Genomic DNA, 25,985 nt, shown 5'->3' with positions numbered 1-25,985 from the left:
AATCATAAAGAAAAATAAAACTTAAAATTAGTATCATTTTCCAGGTGATCTATGTTTGTGGTCTCTAAGTGTGTTCTCCAAGTGAGTAGCATTACCTGGAGTTTATTAGAAATGCAGAATCCTGGGCCCCATGCTCAGTAAAAGCAGTGGTGTCTGCTTCTCCTAGGTTCAGGAGCAATATTCACATCATGAGTAAAAACTAAATTTTTTTCCATGAATTGAGAATGCATTTTCCACTAGGTAATGGGATAAGGACTTTTTAAAACCTCCAAGCCACCCTATGCTTTAGATACTATTATCCTTATTGTACAGGTAAGGAAACCAAAGACTGAAGAAGATTGCTCAATATCCTACAACTGAAAACTGAGTGAGTGGAGATTCACACTCAGGTCAGTTTGGATCCAAAGCCCATGCTCATAACTTCTGCATTCATTCTCTCTCCAGTGTATTCAGAAGGATGTTATAACACAAAACCTCTTTGCATCTGTTTTGTGTTAGGCCTGCAGAGGTTGGATTTACTTGACTTTGTGGAGAACTGCTGTTATTTCTTAATCGTTGTTTGTCTATTTCATTTCGTGACTTTTAGAGACTATTTATAATGCTGCAGTTAAAAAAAATTGCCATATGCCCCAGGGATCTCCCTAAAGACCACCAATCTGACAACTAGGCCAGGACACCTGAGCTTGGACTAGTGAGATACCTAATCCAGGGTTTCCATCACATGAGTTGTTGTTTTTTTTTTTTTTTTTTTTCCATTATACTTTGATTTGACCCCTAATAGATTCAGCTTTATAAAGTCAGAAAAAGAGGGAAGGAAAGCAATTTATTCATGTTTTCACTGGAGCTCACTGCAGACATGAAATTTCTCTAAAAATGCAAATCATTTGGTACAACACAAGTGAAACTCGGTAGCTAAAGCTCTTGGAGGAAAGCGCTTTCCCAGGGCTAATGATTTTACGCCCAGTGATTGAATAAATCGATCCATTTATTACAACATCTTTACTTAAGTTTTTTATTCCTAGGTGAATGTGTCTAAGGGTATTGGAGGACTTTTCTTTATCACAAAGAAAATTGATTACACTTGTTAATTTGGCTTTTAATCTTAGATATATCAAAATAAAGACCATAAACAAGTGTAGAAACAATCAATATAGATCAGTTTGATATCAGATTGATAAAAAGAGGATTTAGGAAGACTCTAAGATGTAAAAACTAATGTACAAACTAAGCCCTTACTTATGTAATATGACTTTAGACAAGCTCAGTATCTGAAAGAAACCATCTCTGAAAACAGAAATGGTGCACTTTTGTTGCATTAAAGAAAAATCCCCAGAAGGCCTACCTATCCAAGGTATTTAATGTGAACATTTGTTTTTAAAAGATTTCTTGTCTTTTGTCCAGCCATTCTTGTTAATTCGCGGGGCACCATATCACAGATTTTTTTTTTTTTTATGTTACATAAAGCAAAAATTACACTTAACAAGTGTAAGGTTGGTCATAAAAAATAGATAAAACAACACTCTTAAAAGCTCAGATATCACAAGGAAAGGCTATCAGTCATTCTCTTCACAGAAGGTGAGGACAATGAGAAATAAAAATCATACACAAAGACTCCTGTAATGCTATGTAGACCAACTCTGGGCCATTATGATGTGTTTTGTTAGGACCCCAAGTAGCAAACCAATTGCTCCAGGAAAACTCTCGATTAAACATATTTTTTATTTCACTTGTATAATAATGAATGAGACAGAGATTCATGTTACTCCATTCTCAGAATGATACAAATTTTAAACTGCTTTACCTGTAGTGAGTATAGTTTATGTTGAACATACACTGTCTTTCAACTGGTAGCCTCTATTAATTTGCCATTTATTCAACAGAAGTTCTTTGAGTACCCACTAAATGAAACACACACATTAGTGGGATAATTCCTGGTGTACAGTTTGAAGCAGTGTTCTAATTTGATGAATTCAGGATACGTGGCCAAGAGGAGCTCAATCTGCAATCATGGCATTAATTCTCTGGAATAGGGCCTGGTTTCAGAGAAGAAATGAGATTTTATGTACAGTTCCTCAAAGCAATTAATTTAGAGTAGTCCAGTAGGGGGCACAGAGTTTCAAAACAAATACTAAGACAATAACAAAATACATATAAATGCATTTAAATGTTCATCTCAGGAATAATAAACTTGTTGGGTTTTCCATGGTGGGACTCAGATTCTTTGATAGCTTGATTAGTTGGTCAGAAATGTGAAGAGCAGACAATCTCCGTGTTAAAGCATGTCCCCTCAACGTGTGCACATAATACAACTGTGCATATATTTTGACTTACAGATAAGTAGGAGTCATTTTTGTAAAACTTTTTGTGGTTTGAATTTAAGTATATAACCACCATTTCTTTGTAGTCTTCAGATTATAGACTTTTCTCTTTTGAAAAGTAATATATTCATCCCTGTCCCTGCAGTACCTTGCATGATGTCTTACAGATAGAATGTCCTTAATGTTTCTGAATTTCTGAATGAATGTTTGCAGCTTACGATTTACTTTTAGAAATATGACATAATAACATATTACTTGGCACATATTGAATGACCAGTAAATGTCTGTTGAAAGAAAGACAGAATGAGTATGTCTATTCTTAAATGTTTAGTTGAGAACACAAAAGATATATAATTAAGACAAATCTATTGGTTTCAAGTGCCAGATTAAAAAAAAAAAAAAAGCTGTCCTGGGGCGCCTGGGTGGCTTAGTCAGTTAAGCAACCGACTTCCGCTCAGGTCATGATCTCACAGTTCATGAGTTCAAGCCCTGCACTGGGCTCTGTGCTGACAGTTCAGAGCCTGGAGCCTGCTTCAGATTCTGTCTCTGTCTCTCTCTGCCCTTCCCCTGCTCATGCTTTGTCTCTCTGTCTCAAAATATAAATAAACATTAAAACTTTTTTTTTTTAATTGTCCAGCCAGGTCTATGGACAACTTTTTAATGAGTACATAATAAATACTTAGTTTTTAAGAACTGGTTTTCCTCTTGAATGTATTATGTTTTCATCTCGCTAGCAAAGTAGGAAAAATTTAAACTTTTAGTCACAATTTCTGAAGTGCTTTGGAGAAGAAATGAGATTTTTATGCAAATTGCTTAAAATAATTTAAAACATTTAAGTTTAAAGAAATCCTTAATTTTCTTTCCTGTCTTAATGAAAGACGGTTTCAGCTACACAAATTGTCTTATCTTCATGGATTCGGTATTTTAAAGAGCAAAGAGGGTTTTGAGTCTACTTTCCCTGTTTCAGTTATGGAGCTGTGGCATGCATAGGTGCAGAGGAGAGGAGAGAGAATGAATAGCAGACTGGAGTATTGTTTATCCTCACAACACAGATAACCTCTGCTGTTCAAGTTTATCTTCTTTGGCTCTTTGGCACTGTGGTTAAGAAAATAAAGGTACTATATCTTAAAAGCAGACATATTTTATGTGGCAAGATACTACTTAAAAGTTATGCTTTATGAATGGGAAGATATGAAAAATAATAACACATAATCAGTTAATAAGTTACTGGAAAAAGACTACTTTTATGGGTAATTACTTTTGAATAGTTAAGTTGAACAAAAATATAAAATAGTCTTTTCAGTTTATATATTTACATATATTTATGTATTTACATGTATATATTTATTTATTCTTTTAAAAAAATTTTTTTAATGTTTATTTATATTTGAGGTAGACAGTGCGTGAGTGGGGAAGGACAGAGGGAGAGGGAGACACAAAATCTGAGGCAGGCTCCAGGTTCTGAGCTGTCAGCACAGAGCCTGATCTGGGGCTCAGACCCACAAACTGTGAGATCATGACCTGAGCCGAAGTCCAATGCTTGACTGAGCCACCCAGGTGCCCCAACATGTATATATTTATATTTATACATATAATACATAAATATTTACATATATAAATAAATATAATATATATGTATTAAAATACATGTACTATAAATATAAAATACATTAAAAATATATACATTCGTTATTCTTGCCATTTTTACGTTACCTAGAAAAGTGAGAATAAAAAACTAAATTCTCCATGTAATTTAAAGTTTGTTGATTTGCTCCAGCATCATACAGTATTCTTCATACATATTGAGACAGCAAAGTAAATTACAAATTAACTTGAATAGAGTCCTTTATATCTATACACCCAAACTACCTATTTAAAAATTTCCCTGGAAAAATAAGACAAAAAGACAGAGGGCGGTAAACCATAAGAGACTCTTAAATACAGAGAACAAATGGAGGGTTGCTGGAGGGGTGGGGGGTGGGAGAAAGGGCTAAATGGGTGATGGGCATTAAGGAGGGCACTTGTTGGGATGAGCACTGGGTGTTACAGGTAAGTGAGGAATCACTAAATTCTACTCCTGAAATCATTATTACACTATATGTTAACTAACCTGGATTTAAGTAAAATTTTCCCTGATGCAGTTTCTGTCCTCCCATTTCTGTTACTTCTCACTCTGGCTGATCTGTTTCCTTATTTAAGTATCATTACATAATTACACGTTTCTCTTTGGTACCTGTTATCCTACCCAGGATTGAACAATACTTTTCATTAAGATGGTATACAAACAACAAACTTAGAATGATATTAAAGAGAAGGGATATGATCCATGCATATCACTGATGACTCTATGGAGGCCACTTTTTCTAAATTATAAAAACATAAACTAAATGTAGTAAAGAGGTTTAAACTTTAGAGAGTAAACTGAATAGACTATTCTTAATGCACAGACATTATTACAGAGGAAGAACTTAATTAAATCTTTTTGTGAAAGAGTGAAAAAAAAAAATAGGCCCTGTTTGTGTCTGCCCCAGATTCACATGTTAAATCCTAAGGCCAAATATGATGGTATTTAGAGATGAGGCCTCATGAATGGGATTAGTGGGGTTTTTTTAGTGTTTTTTTTTAAGGTTTATTTATTTATTTTGAGAGAGAAAAAATATGAGTGTGAGTAAGGGAGGGGCAGAGGGAGAGGGAGAGAAAGAGAGAGAGAGAGAGAGAGAATGAGAGAATTTTAAGCAGGCACCCTGTTGTTAGTACCGAGTGCCACGTGGAACTTGATCTCACAAACCGTAATGTCATGACCTGAGCTGAAATCGAGAGTCCGATGCTTACCGGACTGAGCCACACAGGCGCTCCAGGATTAATGTTCTTATAAAAGCCCCAGAGAGTTCCCTCGCCCTTCCCACCATATGAAGACAGAGGGGAAAGGATGACCTACTAGGTACCAGAATGTGGGCTCTCACCAGACACTGAATCTGCCAGTGCCTTGATCTTGTCTCCAGAGCTGAGAAACAAATTCCTGTTTTTTTGTAAGCCACCCCATCTGTAATATTTTTGGTATAGCATCCCAATGGACTAAAACAAGCTCTAAGAATCCCATAATTATTCCCCATACATCTTTAGTTCAGAAGTTAATTGTTTTTTGAATAGGTGTAGAAGTTAATTGTTTTTTGAATAGCTGATACATGCCCATGGTGCCTCTTTTTTTTAAGGATGGACAGTGAAAAAAAATCTGTCTGGAATCTTTGATCCCCAGCTACTTACTTCCCCTCCCTAGAGGCAATTACTGGCTGTATCTTGGGTATCCCATGCATATGTAAAAGGATAAAATATATATATTCACATATAAAAAATAATACATATTTATGTCTTATTTATACACACATGTCACCATACTATACACATATTTCTGTACTTTTAAAGAAATAGTCTATAATGGATATCATTCTCTTTTTTTTTAACATGGACTTCAATTTTTAGAGCAGTTTGGGTTCACCACAAATCTGAGTGGAAAGTACAGAGTTCCTATATACCCCTTACCCTTACACACACAGAGCTTCTCCCACTAACAACATACTGCCTCAGAGTGGTACATTTGTTATAATCAATGAGCCTCCATTGACACATCATCATTAACCAAGTGCATAGGTTACATTAGGATTCACTCTTGGTATTTCACATTCTATGGGTTTGGACAAATATATGACATGTATCCACCATTATAATATCATACAGAATAGTTTCACTTCCCTAAAAATCCTCTGTGCTCATCCCTCCTTCAACCCCAATCCAATGGCGAACACTGATTGTTTTTTTTTTTTTAAATAGTCTTCATAGTTTTGGCTTTTCCAGAATGTCATAGAGTTGAAATAATACCATATATAACTTTTTCAGATTGGTTTCTTTCACTTAAAATATGCATTTAAGGTTTCTCCTTGTCTTTTCATGGCTTGATAGCTCATTTATTTTTAGAACTGAGTAATATTTCATTTGTATGGATATACTGCAGTTTATCTATATTAACCTACTGAAGGACATCTTGGTTGCTTCCAATTTTCAGTAAATATGAAGAAAGCTGCTATAACCATTTATGTGCAGGTGTCTGTGTAGATGTAAGTTTTCAGCTCCTTTGGGTAAATACCAAGAAGTGTGACAGCTGGATGGTATGATAAAAGTATGTTTAATTTGTAAGAAACTGCTACGTTATATTCTGAGGTGGCTGTACCGTTTTGCATTCCCACCAACAATAAATGAGAGTTTCTATTGCTCTACATCCTTGTTAGCATTTGGTATTATCATGTTCCAGATTTTGGTCGTTCTAATAGGTGTGCAGTAGTATCTCACTTATTTTGCAATATGCTTATTTGCCACCTGTATATCTTCCTTGGTGATATGGTTGTCCATATCTTTGTCCCATTTAAAAAATAAAAACCATAAAGTTGTTTGTGTTCCTTTTTTTTTTTTCAAGTTGTGTCCTTACTATTGGGTTTGAAGAGTTTTTTTGTATGTTTTTGATAGCAGTCCTTTATCAAGAGTGTCTTTTGCAAATATTTTCTCCCAGTTTCTGGCTAGTCTTCTCATTTTTCTTGATTATTTTCTTTTAATACAAATGGAGTTGGCTCATTCATTGGTAACAGTGCAATAGTATTCCACATATGGATATACCACAATTTAACCAGTCACTAAACATCTTAGTGGACATTTAAATTGTTTGCAATCTTTTATTATTACAATGCTGTAAATCAACCCTTGAACATTAGTGAGACTTTTGCATTTTCTCTTCCTTCAGCTTGGATTGTTTTCCCCCTGAGAGATGCTTAAGGCTCACTCCCTCACTTCATCTAGATTTCTCCTAAAATGTTACCTCCTCTGAAAGGTCTTCTTTTCCATTCTTCCTAAAGTAGGATTGTCCCATTCCATTTCTCTTTCTATCTATATGTATCTCTATATAAAATTTATATATGACACATTTTACCACTCTATATATTATATTATGTTATATCATGTTATATGTTTATATTTTTAGCTGTCTAGATTCCCCTCTAGCAAATAAGCTCCATGAAGGCAGAGATTTTGTTTTGTTTGCTGCTGTATACCTGGTGCCTCTGGCAATGCTTAGCACATAGAGATCATAGAGATATTTAGCAAATAGTTGAATGAATAAATGGTTGCCTTGGCCTATCTGTTGAATAAACAGAATTACTGGGTCAAAGCTTTGTGCATTTTAAATTTCTATATTGCAAGACTACTCTCCCTGGATGTTGTATCTGTTCTTTCGCTAGTAATACATGGGAGATCCTATATCATTACATGCCCACCAACATACTGCATTATCAAACTTGCCAATTTGATAGCTGAAAAATTGCTTTTTATGCTTTTAATTCATTTTTCTTATCACAAATAAAGTTAAGCATGATTCACATTAAAATTTACTTTATAGTAAATTCTCTATATCCTTTTCCTATTAAAATAAAAAAAATCGGTTGTTGGCCTTTTGTCTATTGATTTATTAGATCTTTATATGTACAAGAGGTGAGTCCTTTATGACATTTGCATATTTTTTCCAAGTTTATTTTTATTTTTTTAAACCTGTTTGTGGTGTTTTTGTCATGCAGAAATGTTTTATTTTTATGAAGGCACGTTGTCATTTTTTCCTCTTTTGGTTGTAGAGTTGGGATGGTTGTCCTGTGATTTTAGGTCTCTTATGGGTTCTCTTATAGGCTCTTATGTAGATTTTCTAGTTTTTTTGTTGTTGTCATTGCTGTAAGGGTGAGAATGACATTCTTTTCAGCTTTCCACATTTAAGCAGAAGCTAGAACACTACTGAATTTTACATATTGATGTACTTAGCCACCTTACCAAGTTTTCTAATTGTTTATAAGGTTTTTCATTTGCTTATCCTTAGTTTTCAATTCAGCAATTATATCTATGTAAATAAGTGTACCCTCTTCTCATCCTTATCCAGTTCTTATATATCTTTTTTATTTATACTAATGTTAAATGATAGCAGTGATCATGGGAGTCTTTGTTCTATTATTGTTTTTATGTTTTAAAAAATATTTTTAATGGTTATTTACTTTAGAAAGAGAGAGAGCAGGGGAGGGGCAGAAAGAGAGGGAGACACAGAATCCCAAGAGACTCTGCACTGTCAGTGCAGAGCCCAATGTGGGGCTTGAACTCACAAACTATGAGATCATGACCTGAGCTGAAATCAAGAGTTGGTGGCTTAACTGACTAAGCCACCCAGGCACCCTTATTATTGTCTTTAATGGAATTATTCCTAGCACAGATGATGAATTTTATTAAATGTATTATGTGCATCCATTGAGATGATCATGTAATCTGACTTTTCAATTGTTCATTCATTCAACAAATACTTGCGTGCCTATAATGTGTCTATGTTCTAAGCTTTAGGGATACAACACTGGGGAAAGAAAACAGACAAAGAATCCTGTTCCCGTAAAGCTTATCATTCTAGTGGTTAAACAGATAGCAAATAAATAAGTAAAACATGGTATGCCAGATAACATATGCTATGGAGGAAAGGGTATATACATATAGGGAATATATATGTGTGTATGGGGGCTGGTTTGCAACTTTAAAAAGTCTGATATTTGGAGGAAATTCCAAGGAAGTAAGTCATGGGACTATCTGGAAGAACAACACAGGCAAGAAGAGCAGCAAGGACAAAGGTTCTGAGGTGGAAGCCTCCCTGGTATGTTCCAGGAACAGAAAGAAGATCCATGTGGGAGGAAGAGTATAAACAAGGGTCAGGAAAAGGGTGGTAGGAATGACTCTCTGAGAGGTAAAAGAGGGCCAGATCATGAAGGGTCTCAGAGGCCATGTGAGTATGTTAGCTTTTTACTCCATGTGAGATGGGAAATCATTTGGAGGGAACTCTTAAGCAGAGAAGTGATATAATCTAACTTGTATTTTAAAAGTATTACTCTCACTACTGTGTTGAGAATAGACTGTAGGGGAAGCTATTTCAATAGTCCAAGCATGATATGCAGTGGCTTGGACCATTCTGGTAGCAGTGGAGACAATAAGAAGTTACATGATACTGGGTGTATTTTCAAGGAACAGCTGACAGGGTTTGCTGGCAGATTTGATGTGGGGTGTGAGAAGATTAAGTATGACACCCGGGTTTTAAATTTGTGCAGATGGAAGGGTGAAGCACCCATTAGATAAGACATGAAAGCCTGGGGGAGCTCCATTTGGGCCCATTTGAGATGAGTGATGAGAATATGATTCTGGACACCTAAATTTGAGATGTCTATTAGATATCCAAGTGAACATGTCAAATAAGAATTTGTGTATACAAGTCTGGAATTCAGGGGAGAACGCCAGGCTGTATATGTAAATTCGAAAATCATTAGTGAATAGGTGATATTTAAGACCATGAGATTAATAAAAGAATGAGTGCAAATAGAAAAGAGAAGAAATTGAAGCTTGGGCCATGGCTCACTAACATTTAAATATCAGGAAGATTAAGTGGAACCAGCAAAGGAAATTGAGGAGGAGCAGCTGGTGATGAAGAAGCAGCCAGTACAGTATGCCAATTGAAACTAATGTTTAAAGAGGAGAGAGTGATCAACTTTGTTCAGTGTTGCTGACAGGTCAAATAAGATGAGAAGGATGGGGAAATGACTATTGGATTTGGAATGTGAAAGTCATTGGTGAGTTTGAAAGGAGCAATCTGGGTAGAAGATAGGACTAGAAACCTGATGTGAGTGGGTTCAGGAGAGAATGAGAAGGGAGTGATTAGAAATAGCTAACATACAAGATTATTATAAAGAGTGCTGCTATGAAGTACAGCAGAAAAATGGGATGGTAAATGGTGGGGATTGTGAAGTCAAAAGAATTTTTTTGAAGATCAGAGAAATTATAGCCCAAACTATATGCTGATAAGAATGACTTACAGACTATTTTATACAGAGGGAGGGAGGGGAGAATTGTTGGAGGTAATGCTTTGAGAAAATGAGAATGGATGTGATATAGTATACACGTGGTGAGACTGGCTTAGGCAAGGACCATGACAGTTAATCTTTAGTAACAGGTGAGAGTGTATATTTAGCAGATATGTACGTGAATGGGTAGATATTGGGATTATACTTTATTGAAGTTCTCTTTTGATTGTTTTGTTGGTGAAATAGGAAGGAGGGTCATTAATTGAGAGTGAAGATGGGGGAGGAAGCAATGGAAGTTTGAGTAAAGAGGACAAAATACGAAAACATTGTCTGGGAGAAGGGAAGGGAGAGTGAACCATGGGAATACAGTGATTGGGGTTAGCATCAAGAACCCACTTCAGGCTAGTGACCATGATCACTTAAAATGATATCAGTCAGCATGGCTGTATGTTTCTGCAGCAATATTCAGTTGTATGGATGCAAACAGGAAGTAGACAGTGAGTTGAAGTTAGTTAGTTTTAAAATTTTACCAGGCAAGTATGAAGAAGAAAGAGGGGCAAGGGATGGACCACAGACTTTAAGCTGCTATAGACAGAAGTAGTTTCCAGTGGCAATTGCTTACTGGAATATTTCAGAGAATTTGTACGTTTTGCTGAATCTTGAATTGCAGAATAAAAGACAAGCTGGTAAGTTGGGAAAACAGGTAAATGTATTATAATTCCCTGGTGAGAATTAAAGGTTAAAAATATAAAGATAATACTTGTTAAAATTTATTTATTTATTTATTGATTGATTGATTGATTGATTTAGATAATGAGCTGGGGAGAGGAGCAGATGGAGTTAGGTAGGCTCCATGTTCAGCACAGAGCCCATTGTGGGGCTTGATCTCACAACTGTGAGACCATGATCTGAGCTGAAATCAAAAGTCAGATGCTCAACTGACTGAGCCACCCAAGCGCCCCTTTTGTTTTTTAAGGAATCCACTAGCACCAAGTTAAAACACAGGACAGGAAATGCTGGCACTTGGATGAAAGTTAAAGTTGACATTCCTGGAAACTGAATGAAAGCATGTGAGAGAGAAATAAACACGATCTGGTCCATGTTGCTTTTAGCAACTGCCATCTTAGAAGTATGTGTTTGTGGCACTGTCTGTTGCTAATGGCAAGTTCTTCTTGCAAATAAAATAAATGTTATTCAGTTTACATGAATAGAATACTTTCATGAGTGGTGTTCCAAGCAATAAGCTTTTAAAACAAACATATCCTTAAATTCACATTAAAAAAAAATTTTTTTTACGTTTATTTATTTTTAGACAGAGAGAGACAGAGCATAAATGGGGGAGGGTCAGAGAGAGAGCTAGACACAGAATCCGAAACAGGCTCCAGGCTCTGAGCTGTCAGCACAGAGCCCGACGCAGGGCTCGAACTCACGGACCGCAAGATCATGACCTGAGCCGAACTGACTGGACACCCAACTGACTGAGCCACCCAGGCACCCCAAAATTCACATTTTTTGATATGTGATTCTGAGCAGTGCTATTAAACTGCAAGGAGACTGAAATGTTATGTTATTTGAATACTTACGCAGTAATGTTAGCTTGCATTTTCTCTTGTTTGAATATTCAGTATAGGTAACAATTCTTTGTAAATGTTCCTCAGCTTAGTATTTCTTTAGATATCTATATATTTTAGATTACAGACTTCTTAATATATGAATAATAAGTCAAGAGTATGAAGACTGTGAAAGTATTTTAAGAATAAGTTATGACTTGGGGACTTCCTGAGAATTTCTAGAAATCTTGTTTCTCATTCTCAAATCTCAAAGATTAATATTTGATGGGAATTTGGGAACACTGATAGAAGTATGGACATGAAGGAACTGAAGGAAAATGAAAAGGTGGTACGACCAACAGATGACATAGTTCCTGTTAGAAGCCTCTTTTTTATATGAAGCAAATTGGAGAGCCAGGAGATTGGGGTGGGGAGTGCTTGAAATTAGATTTGTGAAAGTCAGTGCAGTTATTACTATTGATGAAGTCTAGGTTTAACCACGAGGAGGAGACAGTTAGGTAAGGTGGAAGACAAGGCCACTGAAGGAGAAGAAGGCTAGAAAGTAAGAGATGAAAATGTTGGAGGGATCATTATGTGGATATTGAAATTACCAAAAATGAATGGGCATAGGGATGAAGGGACAATGAACCAGGAGCTATAAGCTTCAAGGAATGAGGAGGGGAGACATGGAGATAGATAATTGCAAACCAGAAGAGTTTGAAGAGTACAGTTTCATTACTTGAGATTTATAAGTAGGGTTTTAGCCAGCAAGAAGGTGCAATATGGTCAAGGCTATTTGTCATATTGTAGGCCCAATGGCCTCAAGGATATGCACGAGAAAACTGCTGTCACTTGAGAGCACTGCAGAGAAAGTGGTGTCCTTGGGGGACAGAGCCAGGTTTCAGTTAGCATGAGACAGCAGAGAACTTTGGGAGAAAAGGTGGAGGGTGTTGCTTTTCTAACTGTGAATTTCTGAGGGCCTACTGAAGGATTACACTAGTTGAAGAAGGTTGAGAGATGGGATTGGAAAAAAGGTATGTAGAAAATCTTATGGGTATGAAAATCTTGGGGAGATTGGGGATTGTCATCACTGTCTTAGGACAGAGATAAGTGAGATTAGTCCTGATAGCCTCAGGCAGATAGTGGGAGCAAAGCTGGGAGTGGTAAACTGAGGCAAGGGTAGGAGTTCTGCCTGGAGCTCACAGGGACAGGGTGCCCTCTTTCCTCCTGCCAATTTTGATATGGAGGCAGAGGTGAAGTGACATTTTCTAGAACACCTGGAGCTCTAGTGGAGTAGGAGGAATCTAGGGTTCATCTTAACTCTTACAGTGTAGGCTGGAGGAGGGAGAGACTTATTTCAACTGCAGTGAGTTATATTACTAGATTTCCTAATATTGGAAATTTTAAAGAGCATTGGCATTATCTATTCCTTAAAAGTCTGGTAGAACTCAACTGTGAATGTTTTGTATATATTAAGGATTGAAATATTGCTATTACTTGTTTTTATTATATCAGATTATGGGGAAAGAGGATCCATGGTTTGTCTTTGTAGCCTTAGCACCGAGCTAAGGGTCTGAAATGAGTGATATTGTTATCAACATTACAGATTGTGATTTATATTTCAAGAAAAAAGTATAAGTTAAAATATCTTAATGTAAGGATTTTTATCAACCATTCCTTTCCGTTTTCAAGGCTTCCACCTTGATTTAGCCTTTATTACCTGACCTATTACAGCAATCTTCTAAGCAGTCTCCCTGACTTCTCTCTTTTTCTTCTTTAGTATCCATCTTACATTCTACTCCCAGATTAATCTTCTTAAAGGGCTGTTTTGTGCATTTGACTCTGCATAAAAACCTTGAGAGGTTTCCCAATGACTAAAACACAAGCCCAAACTTCACAGTGTTGTCCGTCTTAATGCTGCTTGCCTTCATTTCCCACTATTTCCCCCACAGAAACAGTAGGCTTGGGTAATCTGGTTTTCTTGCCACTTAGCACAGAATTTTTGAGCTTTTCATTCTGTCCTTTGTTTATTCTTTTCCATTATCTAGGTTTTTTCTTCTATTCTGCTTACCAAAGAATCTTGCTTATTCTTTAAATTCAAGCCCCCCCACCACCCATGAATCCATCCATAAAGACAGAATTCTCTCTCACTGTCCTTCAAAACATTCATTTGTATGTACCTTGTATCCTCTATTAAAATGAAAACTCCTAGGGGCGCCTGGGTGGCGCAGTCGGTTAAGCGTCCGACTTCAGCCAGGTCACGATCTCGCGGTCCGTGAGTTCGAGCCCCGCGTCAGGCTCTGGGCTGATGGCTCGGAGCCTGGAGCCTGTTTCCGATTCTGTGTCTCCCTCTCTCTCTGCCCCTCCCCCGTTCATGCTCTGTCTCTCTCTGTCCCAAAAATAAATAAAAAATGTTGAAAAAAAAAAAAAATTTTAAAATGAAAACTCCTTGAAGGCAAGGATCCTAACTTATAGATCTTTACAATGCAAACGGCATTTATTCAATGACTACTTTTTGAATAAGTGGATGAAAAATCTATAAACTGATAATGATTTATTCTAATAATTTATAGTAAATTCCAAACATTCTAATTTAGCATGGATTTTAAACACTATGGAATTTAGTATCATATTCTGATTGATACATGAACACTTGGATGAAATATTATATGCATGTTTTATATACTTCTGTAAGTATGATCACAATCGTAAAAATTCGTGAGTTTATACGAAATAATGGCAGTCACAGATCTAATTTCAAACTTGTTTTCCTTGAAAAAAATAATAGATTGATACTTAATGGACTTTAAGAAGCACATTTAAAATTAGACCTATTATTTAAATAGAATTTATGTACTTATCCTACTTTATGATAGTGTTACCTAGCTATAGAAATGGATGACTTATTGTTTAAAATCAACTGGCCTTCATCTTAAGAGTGGCAAATGCCTACCAAAAATACTTTCCTGACTGGCTTTCTCAACATCCCACAGAAGAGCTTGAAGAAGTAAAACTATTAATGATTTTCAGGTAAATACTGGAATAAGCCAGGTTGTTAGTAGCACAGGAACACAATACAAGATCTTTTCCGTGGACCTACACATTTACTTCTGTCTGAGAGATCTCTGGAATCCCTTTTACCATATCAATGAAATAATTTTTTAAAAAAAGTATGAATATTCACAAGACTGTCTAGCTTAAACTGTAGCCAGAATAGCATCCAATGCCTTGTAGTGTTTCATCATCTTTTTAAGGAGAAAACAATAGAGCAAGTCTTCCTAATAAATGGAAATATTAGGTAATTGAGAAGAAATGTTAGACTATTGGCCAAAGGAAAGCTATAAACCTTTTAAATCCCAGCATCTCTTTAAGTGAGATGATTGGTCAATTAATGTTTTTCTTTGATTTCTCTATTACTGATTATTGGATTTCTTCAAAATTAACAATTTTGAACACAATTTTAGCTACAAATTTTTGTTTTAAAATGCTTCAGAAAACACAAATATATAACTTTCACTTTTCTCGATTTAAGGAAAATACATATGAATTTCCAATAATATTTAAAGCCTATTACATTGGCTGGACGACTAGATTATATAAGCTCTTCATTCATATTACAGGATGAAGACTATGAGAAAAATTGAAAAAGGTGGACATGTCTTAGAATTCAACATAAAGAGTAGGATCCATATTATAGAAAATGATTTTCTGTCTTTACTGAGGACACACAAAATATAAATTTTAAGTTTTGACCTCAGTAAGAATCCCAGATACTGGGAGAAGTCACTAAGGGAAATTTTAGACTACGAACTTTAACTTGACATGCAGTTTTATTCTTAAAGAACAATCTCAGTCTTATTTGCTAAAATCCAGGCAATGCCCTTTCAACTTTTTACCTTGCACACGGTAGGCACACCCAATAAGCATATGTTTTGCTGTTTGGCTGAATGAATACGGTGTGTTTTGATATAGGAAGGTATCACCCCCGGGAATACGATGCTTTCAAGATTTAATGTTATTAAATAAAGCATGTGGAGCTTTGCAGTTCTTCTGATGTCATTTAAATTTGTTGTATCAATCCATATTTAGTCTACCATCTATTTCTGTAGTTTAAAAAGTTTAATGCAATATTCATTTTGATAATGTATTACTCCTTAATCCTCATGCACACCTCGCATTTTCCTGTTTTTATGCCTCTGCTTATGCTGTTTCTTCTGCTGATCTGCATAAGGCCAACGTAACCTTCAAGCCTTATTCACAGGCCCTCTCCACCATGAAACCATTCCTTATGCTTCCAATTTAAAGTTATCTTTATGTCTTTCAGAAACTCTGTAGCACTTCCTCTCTTCTATAGCACATATTATGCTCTGCTTTATACTCTGGTTATTTGTGTGCACCATTTTCTTCCAAATTATGACTGTAAAATCCTTGGGCTTAAGATTCAAATTTGTGTCCTCCACCCCCCCACTCAAATTCTAGCACAGGGTTTTGCATAGAGTAAGAACTAGTAAACAGTTATGGAATGATTTTCCAGCACTGCTCAGAAGGCAGCTACTGTAATTTGCTTGGGCATTTGGAGTGGGGGGTAATTGATTCTAATGTATCATTTAAAAAAAATCTGTGTAGGCTGTTTCCAGTGTTAGAATGAAGAGCATCTTGTGTTCATATATTCATACTTTTCCCTAAAATTCTCACTTTTGATTAATAAATACTGTGTACCTCTATACTCTTTGTCCTGCTGTATAGTTGGTAGTTGCGATGGAAACTGCTAGCTAGTCACTAAATTTGTTTCTCCACATTCAAATACACTACTCAATGACATCGCCCAGCCTTCTTTTGCAGTTAGGGGTGGCTGGGATTAAGTTATACCCAAAGGAATATGAATAGAAGTGAAGTGTGCCTCTTCTAGACCTGATCTTATATAAAAGCTTCTCATGAGCTTTCCTTATCAACTGGTTAGATACAAACAATGACAGGCTCTAGGGGATGATGGAGCCACAAGATGGAAGTATCTGGAGTTTTGAATGGTCACGAGGAACAGTCTCTACCTGCTGACCTGGAACTTCTTTGTCCTATTAAGTAAACAAAGGCTAAATTTCTGTTGTGCGGCTCCATTGCATGTTTACATCTTTTTTGTTGCTACAATGTAGCCTGCCCTAAATGACACAATAGGGAAAATGACTATGACTGAAAACTACATTGCACCAGCCTGGAAGAAAGATGTCCTTGTGTATAGCAGCCTTGCTTTTATTATAGCGCAAGAGTAACAAAGAAGATGTTGAAGAAGCTGAAGGAATTGGACTATTAACACAGGAAACAGAAGCCTGAGAGTGAGTTGATTAAGAATCTGTAATTATGTTGTGTCTGTTTTGCCTACCATTGCCCTAGTACCAAGCTCAGTGTCTGGCAGAAACATATATTTAATGACATTCTGTATGTTTGAATGAGTAAATATTATGGACAACAAGTCTTCACGTCTACTGACAAGAGTGTTCAAAGAACCAGGCTTAAAATTTATTAGAGAAAATTTAAATTATATATTATACCATCCTATGCCTTAATGATTCCAGATTTTAAGTCTCAATTTTAAGTTTGGCACAGAAAATTCACTCAGTGTTGTGGGCCTTACCCTGCCCCTCATGTGAAAGAAACCTGTGTTTTGACATTTTGATAAATGTTAGCATACTTTAGCACAAACACATGACACATAAATAATACTATTTTAGATGTAGGGTGTGAAACTTTTACATGAGTACATGGAGGTTTACTTTTTTTATACTGAAATCAGAATTGAAGAGCTTTATGGTTGCTTTATTTTTCCCTTTTTATCCATGCCCTCTGACACTGTCCTAATTCAGGTCATCTTCTTTTCTCTAGATTATTACAAGAGCCTCTTATCTGGGTGGGTTCCTTGCTTCTGGTCTCTCTTAATTTCTAGTCCATCCTCTATATCACCACCAGAGTTACATGGATACATTCCTATTAAGTTCCAGTGATATTCCTAAAATGTCCTAGCTACCTGTTCAAACTGCAAAACCTTAAACATGACATGGTTCCTCACAAGACTTGACACTTTCTGGGTCATCCTTTACTTTCAGCTACTGGATGAATTCCTATCCAACTTTCAACACAACTCAAAAACTTCTCCTCTGTGAAGTTTTCTTTAAATTGTATCCAGAGAAATCCAAATCAGACTCTCCTTTGTTCTTCCTGGCACCACATATCTTAATTTTAGAATTTGCAAGATTGTGCTAGGTGGTGAGTCCTTCAGCTCATGGACCTCTATAACTAGGGTAGTTAGCATTCTGGGAAATTCATGGGTTCACCTGCATTATGAAATTTAATTTATTGGAATAATATTGTAATCCTCAGATTACAGACAAGTATGCAGAGGGCCAAAAGTCTAAGTGACATAGCTGGTAAATGATGGGGCCATGATTTGAACCTAGGTTGTCTGATCCCAGAAGTGGCACTTTTCATCACAATTCCATTTGCCAAATGAATCCCCATTCTACAGAGTCTTCCCACCCCACCTCTGTCTTGTCCAAACTCTGCTTGGGGTATCTGAGCATCTAGCCTGTACTCAATAGCTATTCTTATTTTACTAGTGAAAAAACAACATGCCTCATATTTGTTTTGAAAAATGCCAAGACATTAAGGCCATTTTGCCCATCTACCTGTCCTTTCTGGGATTGAAGAGCCCCGTGAAGGTTTTGGGATGGTGCTTTTGCTTAGGGGTATAACTGGAGATATTGCTCTTGGATGGTCAAAGTGTGACTTCCAGGTTATGACCAGGTTTATACTTTGTGACACTGGATTCTGCTACAGCCCAATTTATTTATGGGGCTGTAAATAAAGCTGTAAATAAAGAGAGGGGTGCCTGGGTGGCTCAGTTGGTTAAGCATCCAACTCTTGGTCTTGGCTCAGGTCATGATCTCACAGTTCATAAGGTCAAGCACCGTGTCAAGCTCTGTGCTGACAGTGTGGAGCCTGCTTGGGATTCTCCCTCCCTCTCTCTCTGCCCCTCCCCTGCTCGCTCTCTCTCTCTCTCTCTCTCTCTCAAGATAAATAAATAAGCATTTAAAAAAAAGAATAGGGGTGACTGGGTGGCTGAGACAGTTGAGTCGCTCAGTCAGTGGCTCAGTCTGACTTTTGATTTCCACTCAGGTTGGTGAGATTGAGACCCACATCAGTCTCTGCACTGACAGCACAGAGCTGTCCAAGCCTGCTTGGGATTCTCTCTTTCCTCTCTTTGTGTCCTTCCCCTTATTTTGAGAGAGAGAGAGAGAGAGAGAACATGGGAGGAGCAGAGAAAGAGAGGGAGAGAGAGATTCTCAAGCAGGCTCTGCACTGTTAGCACAGAGCCCAAAGTGGGGCTTGACTCATGAACCCTCAGATCATGACCTGAGCCAAAAGTCAAGACTCAGACGCTTAACTAACTGAGCCACCCAGGTGCCCCAAATAAATAAACTTAAAAAATAATAATAGCAAGAGAAAGTATAATGCTGGGGGCTACTGAGGAACTCTAGAGGGGACACATGAGGAATCCTATTTGCAAAGATATTCATCCTTTACAGCTGGGATGATATATACATCAGTTTGTTGACCAAATATACCTAATAATAACAAATAAAAAATACTTCAAACAATGAAAAACAATTTTGTTTACATACATCATTGTGAACTAACCTTCTTTCCTCCCTCCCTCTCTCTTTTTCCTTTCCTTTCCCCCTCTTTCTCTTTTAAAACAAAATAGTTGATCTAAGTCGCAGATTGAAGTAAAAGGTTAGAGTAGATTAGGCTACATATATAAAGCAGAAGAGATTTGAATGAAAATCTAAAACAGACAAAGATAACACAAAACACAATGCAAAATAAATTCCTCAGATAGGACTTTGTTTCAGCAAAAGCACGAGCTAACTTCCCAGCCTGACATCACAAGAGAAATCAGTCCTCAGCCCTGGGCCTTTTACTCTCCACCTACATTAGTCAAAGACCTTTTGTCCTAGCAGGAAAGGCCAGACAAAGTCTCTAAATCTCAAGTGGGAAATGTTCTCAGGTACACAGGTTTTCAAAAAAGGAACACATTCAAGAATCCTTGAAAATCATCTTATAAGAGGCCTTAGGAGGGTGGGAGAATGCACAATTAATTTCAAGAAGACAGTCTGATTTCATCTAATAACTATTTTAAATGCTCTACATTGGAAAATTTCTCTTACTTCACTTAGAGATGACTGAAAATAAGTGCTTGGCCATGCCCCACCCTAGGTATAGTCACTCTGTGTTCAAGCTCAAAACAGATATTGATTTTCATTTCAAACTCTAATGCCAAAATTAGCAGTGTCAGGTTGAATTAGAGGTGGATGCTTTATAGAGTTCAAAAGTGAACAAGCAGCACAGCCAGGCTGCGTTTTCTTTTATATCTTTTTATAGTTTTTCTTTTCTTTTTATATCTTAAAGACAACGGGGCATGCAACGTAAGACATCCTTCAGTTTCACGGCACCCAAAGAAATATTTAGGGCAATTCCACTCATGTGTCTTTATAGCACATTGGTTTCCAAGCATTAGTTCAGAGGGGAAACACCTAGTTTAAGGATTATTACAGATTGCTTTAATTTCCTTCTGCTGGGCGTTTTGCTTCTTACTTAGCTTTTGAAAAACCAAGATTTGAATAGCAGCATAAACTGACAGAGGATTTCATGTACATCCTCTCATGAAGGGGGCAGACAGCACTGCTACTGAACTGCTCCATCAGCAGAGTGTGGATCCTTTACATCTGGGATTGATTGAAGGGAAATAACTACAAACTGGGCTTGTGAGAGTTTCCCTCAGATGGGGCAGTTGATCAAAGGAATGGATAGACCCCTGTAATAGGGACATTTGGGGTATACATTCACTACGAGGAGCAAATGCCCACAAACTGAAGTTACCCAGGCCTGGTTAATCAATAAGGAAGAGCGATTTATTGATAAGTGTGGCTTATTTATCAAGAAGGAAGAGTATTGTCAGAATGGCTTTGAAGGTGGAGAGGGAAAGGAATGAGTATAGATACCTTCTGAGATACCTCTATGTCTGTACAAATAATATATCAGTGTATCTGGTTGTTACTTATTCTTATTCTGAATGAAGAAGGTATTCATTAGATGTCTTCCAAGCAGAGATGTGTGTTTGGAGTGTGTGTGTTTGTGTGTGTGTGTGTGTGTGAGAGAGAGAGAGAGAGAGAGAGAGAGAGAGACAGAGAGACAGAGAGACAGAGAAGAGAGAGACAGAGAAGAAGGGGAAAGGATGGGAAGGCAGAGGAGAGAGATGAAGAGTGAATGGTGAACAGCAGAGATAGAACCTAGAAGTTCCTCAAATATAGATTCTCCAGGATGAAAAGAGATTTAGGTAGTAAATGCCTACAAGTTTCTTAAGCTGTTTTCTTCTATATGATTCGTTCCTACAAAGGGCACTGGTTATTGAAATACCCTGTGAGCACAGTGTGGAGTACAGTAAATCTCTCTGATGGGGAGGATGGTTGGCAGGCTCTCTGTGCCCTGACAGGTGTTGTGTATGTCTATCTGGTCAACTATCGAAGTATGTTGTCACCTGCTTACTTGTCTTTCGTGGCAGAGATTGTATTTTATTCATCTTACAGTTCCAGGCTCTAGGAAATGTTTGGCTTATAGTTGGTACTCAAGTTTGATGAATGAATCACTAGTGGGCTATATGGTTACCTGTAGGGATGTGTGAGTATGAATTAGAGGTGGAGAGAGGGAGTTGTTCCCTACCCTACAGTCTTTTTAGGAGTGAAAATGTAAAAAATTAAGAAAGTGGAGAGGGCATCCGTGTCATTCATCATCAATAGCCCACTTGACTAACATTCAGAGAGCAAACCACACTGACCATCGACATCCAGACACGTGGGTATTGGACTATAAGCAATTTGATTTAAGCACATGATTTATCACAGTTGAGGATATCGGACAAAGAGTTTGAGGAAGACAGTGGAAGAAGTTGTTGGACTGATGTGTAAGCAGGAGTGAGGCAAGAGCCTAGAGAAAAAAGGGCATGGGGCACTCTGAGCCAAGTGAGACAAAGTACAAGAAACTTGTAGGCAAGAACTAAAGGCTCCTGGAAATAGAAAGGAAAAATTACATGCTGGCAGGTAGGTAGGGGAACCCTCATCATTGAGCTGGGACTGGCACATAACATTGGGTGTTGAGAGAACCTTGGCAGTGTTCTCTATTGGTTGCGGTAAATAAAGCCTGGTTGGGTGTCAGTGAGACAGATGAAGCACAACTCTTCTTTGCTGTTCTAGCTATTAAAAAAGTTTAGCTAACATCTGAACCATAGACTAGAGTTTAGCTCTTAACAACCGTCATGCTTAGCACTCCGTGGCTGGAAGTTTACTTAAACTACAGCTGACAGGAACAATCTTTGTCTTTAGAGGCCCAGCTCTTCTGATCCAAAATGTAGTGTCCTTCTGCCCACCTGCCTTAACTCATGCCCTACTAATGTTTTCAGTAACATTATGGAGCAGCGTAGTCACATTTCAAAACTGTGGGCTGCAAACACACAATGTTGTGAAATGTGTTGTGTAAGGGTTGTTATTCAAATGTTAATACAAAGACGGTGATAGGCTTTTAAAAACATTGCTTCTTCTTTTGCCTTTAGTACTGGCCTCTAGCACAAACCCTGCAAGAAAGGGCACAGTTACCTCACAATGTATTTCTCTTTTTTGTCAAATAATGCCACAACAGAAAAACCTATCTGCAAAGAGATGCTTTGCTTTCTATCTTGCAATTGGGAAGCACAGCTAGTTTTCTCTGTCTAAACTCCCAGCTCAGCGATTGATGTTAGAGAAAGCTCAGTCTCCTAGAGTGAGTGGAGTTTATAGACTAGCCTTCAGCTTGTAGATCCTCTGTACCAGCCCTAGGGGAGGATAGATTTTATAAATAAAATATTTGTGAACAGCAGTAGTCACAGCATTATTACAAACTTAAAAAAAAAAGATATCAAAGGGCATGGTTACATGAAGAGAGGAACAAGTCTGCGTTTGCTTCTCTGAAACATCCAGGGCTATAACACCACACAGGACTTATTAGTATGCTTCAACAAGGATAGAAAGTTGTATTAAAAATTAGAGATGTTAAAATTGTCAAAAATTCCAAATATACTTGGTGCCGATTTTCCAGCTGACTTGGTGTTAGGATGTTAAGTATTTATATCTGTGAAGCAAGCATGTGGTTGATGGTGGACCTTAACTTGAGAATTAAAGTCGTGATTTTTCCCTTTGGTTTGATCCTTCTGCCAATATATGAGCCTACGGAAATAATAGTTTGCAGATAATTTTAGTTTCAAGGAAAATATTAGTTTCAGGTAATTTCGGGGTGTTGTTGGGGATGGGAGGAGTAGTTGTTGTCTCTCCCCACCCCGCCCCCCCGCCCCAACTCCTCCATGGAGATGAAAGAGTGTGTTTAGAGAAATGCCGGAGGGAACAGTTCCTCACCTTTCCAATTCTGTAGGTTGGTCTGGCTTCTGTCCCCTTCCAGGAATGACTAAGATACAAATGTAAGATTCTGCATCACAGAAGATACAAATGTTAAGACCTGCATCACAGGTCCAAAGGTAGCTCAAAGAATGACCCAGAACCAAGTCGAGCCTACTGTAGGAGTTAGGAAACTTCAAACCAACAACTCTTTGGGTCTTCTTAAAACGAACATGTATCTCCTGATTCAACAGATTATAGTTTACTGGAATTCAGCTGTCATGTTAAACAGGATCAGACCCTGGGATTTTCTTTACCAAAGTCTTTAGTCAGGTTCAGACTTCTACTTCTTTTATTTTGCTCATGTTTTAGAAAGCCTATTAAGTGACACTACAGCTATAAAGATTAAAATGATCCATAATATGGATAGCATTCACAAAACAGTGAAATTAGTTATCTGGAGTCTAACATAATTTTGCCCAAAAAGTACTCTGTGGTTAGACTGTCAAAAGTTTCATTGCTTGTTTAGGGAGACATTATTGAGAGTAAAGGATAGCCCTCTAACAGGATTAAGAAAAGTTGCCTCCATATGGACAAGTCAATTTTTAAAACAAAACTAGCCATCCTCTATACCATTTAATCCCCAATACAATCTTAGATGGTTGGCAGCTATGTGGTGCCTTCATCTCTTTTTATAGTGTAGGAAATAACCCTCAATTACACAAATTAGAGTAGGTCAATTAAAGAACACAAGGGCATAAAGATTATGGAGAAGATTCTCTTGTGTCACAAATTATGCATGAAAAACAATTCTTCCTCTCCTATTCTTTGGTAATTGGTAATCTTTCTAGAACAAATATATTCAAGTAAGCTTCCAATGCACACTTTGTACATTGCATGCATAATCAATGTTGAAATAAGAGCTGGATGCTGGTGAATGATATTTTTTGAGTCAGGGGGTCAAAGCTGCCTTGTATTCCTTTGGGTAGGATGTGGAAGTTGCAGGAGATTTTAGTTGAGTATTTTCCCTAAACAGATTTTTTTTTTATAGACTTGTCTCTGTGCTCCTTTTTACTTACTCTTTCTTTAGTGTGGTGTAATATACATAATTTAAATAACCAGGGAGCATCTCTGGGCTCAAAACCACCTGCTGGCTTATATTAGCTAATTAATGGTGATTTATCTGAGTTACTAATTTGAATGGAGCTGATTGCCTTTAGGAATTTGGGAAACGTTGTAAGAATTCTGATTAAAATTATGCCTTTGTGATGGACAGTCTCCTTAAAAGGCTTAAAAAATGTTGCCTGTTAGCAGATTAAAAAAAACAACAACTGCCAGATCGATGACCTTGTGTTGTTTTCTGGCTCAAACCACATCTTATAGCAGCTTTCCTTCCTTTGCGATTCAATTTTATCTCTGTTAGGCTTCTTCTCATTTTGTCTCTTACATTAGGGTTTATTTGCCTTTGACTGCTTGAAAAATAGAACTGATTTCGACTCCATAGAGCTTAATCATTTTCACAAAAACTAATACAGCAGATTCATTTTAGCCAAACTTATGTGTCAGGCTGGCTTGATTCCCAGGGCCTGAATGTATGAATTTAATGGTGGTACAATGTCTGAGGTAGGAATATAATAGAAAGCTCTCAGCAGTATATCTATTGGATCAGTGTAATTTCTTTTTTTCTCTGCCGGTCTCAATGTCTCTTAAGGCAATGTAGTCTGTGGACAACAAAAGCTGGCCATCTCTCCACTGTAATCCCACGGCTGTTACAATCAACTAAGAATCACCTTCTCGATTAAGTATATAGCAGGCAATTGTTAAATATACAATTAAGGTTCATTGAAACATTAATTCTATTAACTGTGCTCAATTTGGATTTTAGAAAATGTGCAGTAATGAACACATAATTACTGCTTTGAGACTTCTGGATTTAGGAATAGTTTATCCAACCTAGGCAACCCTCTCAGCCCTCTCTCCTCCCCCCCCCCCCCCCCGCCAAAAGTAATTCAAGCAATGATAAAATACATACAGCACTTAATGTATACATATTTTCAGTTTCTACTTCTTATCTTCCACACAGCTTTTAAGGAAACAGGTGTTTTTCACACATGCTTGTTATAGTTAAAAAGTTTAGGTATTTTAAATTAAAGTTCATCTGACATACAATATATTAGTTTCAGAAGTATAACAGAGTAATTTAATATTTACATACATTATGAAATGCTCACCACAATAAGTCGACTTATCATCTGCAACCGTACAGTTACTACAACATTACTGACTACATTCCCTGGGCTGTACTTTTCATCCCTGTGACTTAGTTTATAACCAGCAGTTTGTCCCTCTTAAATCCCCTTCACCTATTTTGCCCATCCTCTCACCCTCTCCTCTCTGGCAACCACCCCACAGTTTAACTTTTGAAAAACAGTCTCCAAAGAACTCAGGGCTAAAAAGGAGATGAAGATTGAGTTCTAAATGACCCAGACACAGTTTGGCTGGCTTGTCTAATACTAAGAGGTATAACTGAAATATGACTTGCCACTTTTTCTGACTTACAATACACGTCCATGACACGAAAAAATTATATATGTATACACAACATTGTACTGTACATGCACAAAGTTGTTGAGAGTAGAGATCTCATGTTAAGTGTTCTTATCATAATTTAAAAGATAAACAGATGGTAGCTACCCTTGTGGCGAGCACAGCATAACACAGATCTGTCACACTTGT

At 37.2% G+C, this 25,985-nt stretch overlaps 1 protein-coding gene across 4 annotated transcripts in view; it reads right to left on the bottom strand.

Annotated features, from left to right (window-relative positions):
* TTC29 (tetratricopeptide repeat domain 29) overlaps positions 1-25,985 on the bottom strand; it is a 255,129-nt gene that overhangs the window by 19,875 nt on the left and 209,269 nt on the right. Inside the window, exon 12 of one of the 4 annotated variants that reach the window (XM_042935359.1) lies at positions 1,700-2,033. The exons of the other annotated variants lie outside the window; for them this stretch is intronic. Within the exon in view, the coding sequence (XP_042791293.1) occupies positions 2,014-2,033 (20 nt within the window). The 3' untranslated portion in view covers positions 1,700-2,013. Of the gene's footprint in view, positions 1-1,699; positions 2,034-25,985 lie in introns of those variants that run through there. 4 annotated transcript variants of the gene reach the window in all.

Source organism: Panthera leo, chromosome B1 (genome assembly GCF_018350215.1).
Source record: "Panthera leo isolate Ple1 chromosome B1, P.leo_Ple1_pat1.1, whole genome shotgun sequence".
Taxonomy (NCBI): domain Eukaryota; kingdom Metazoa; phylum Chordata; class Mammalia; order Carnivora; family Felidae; genus Panthera; species Panthera leo.
This window is presented reverse-complemented; position numbering and strand designations above follow the sequence as displayed.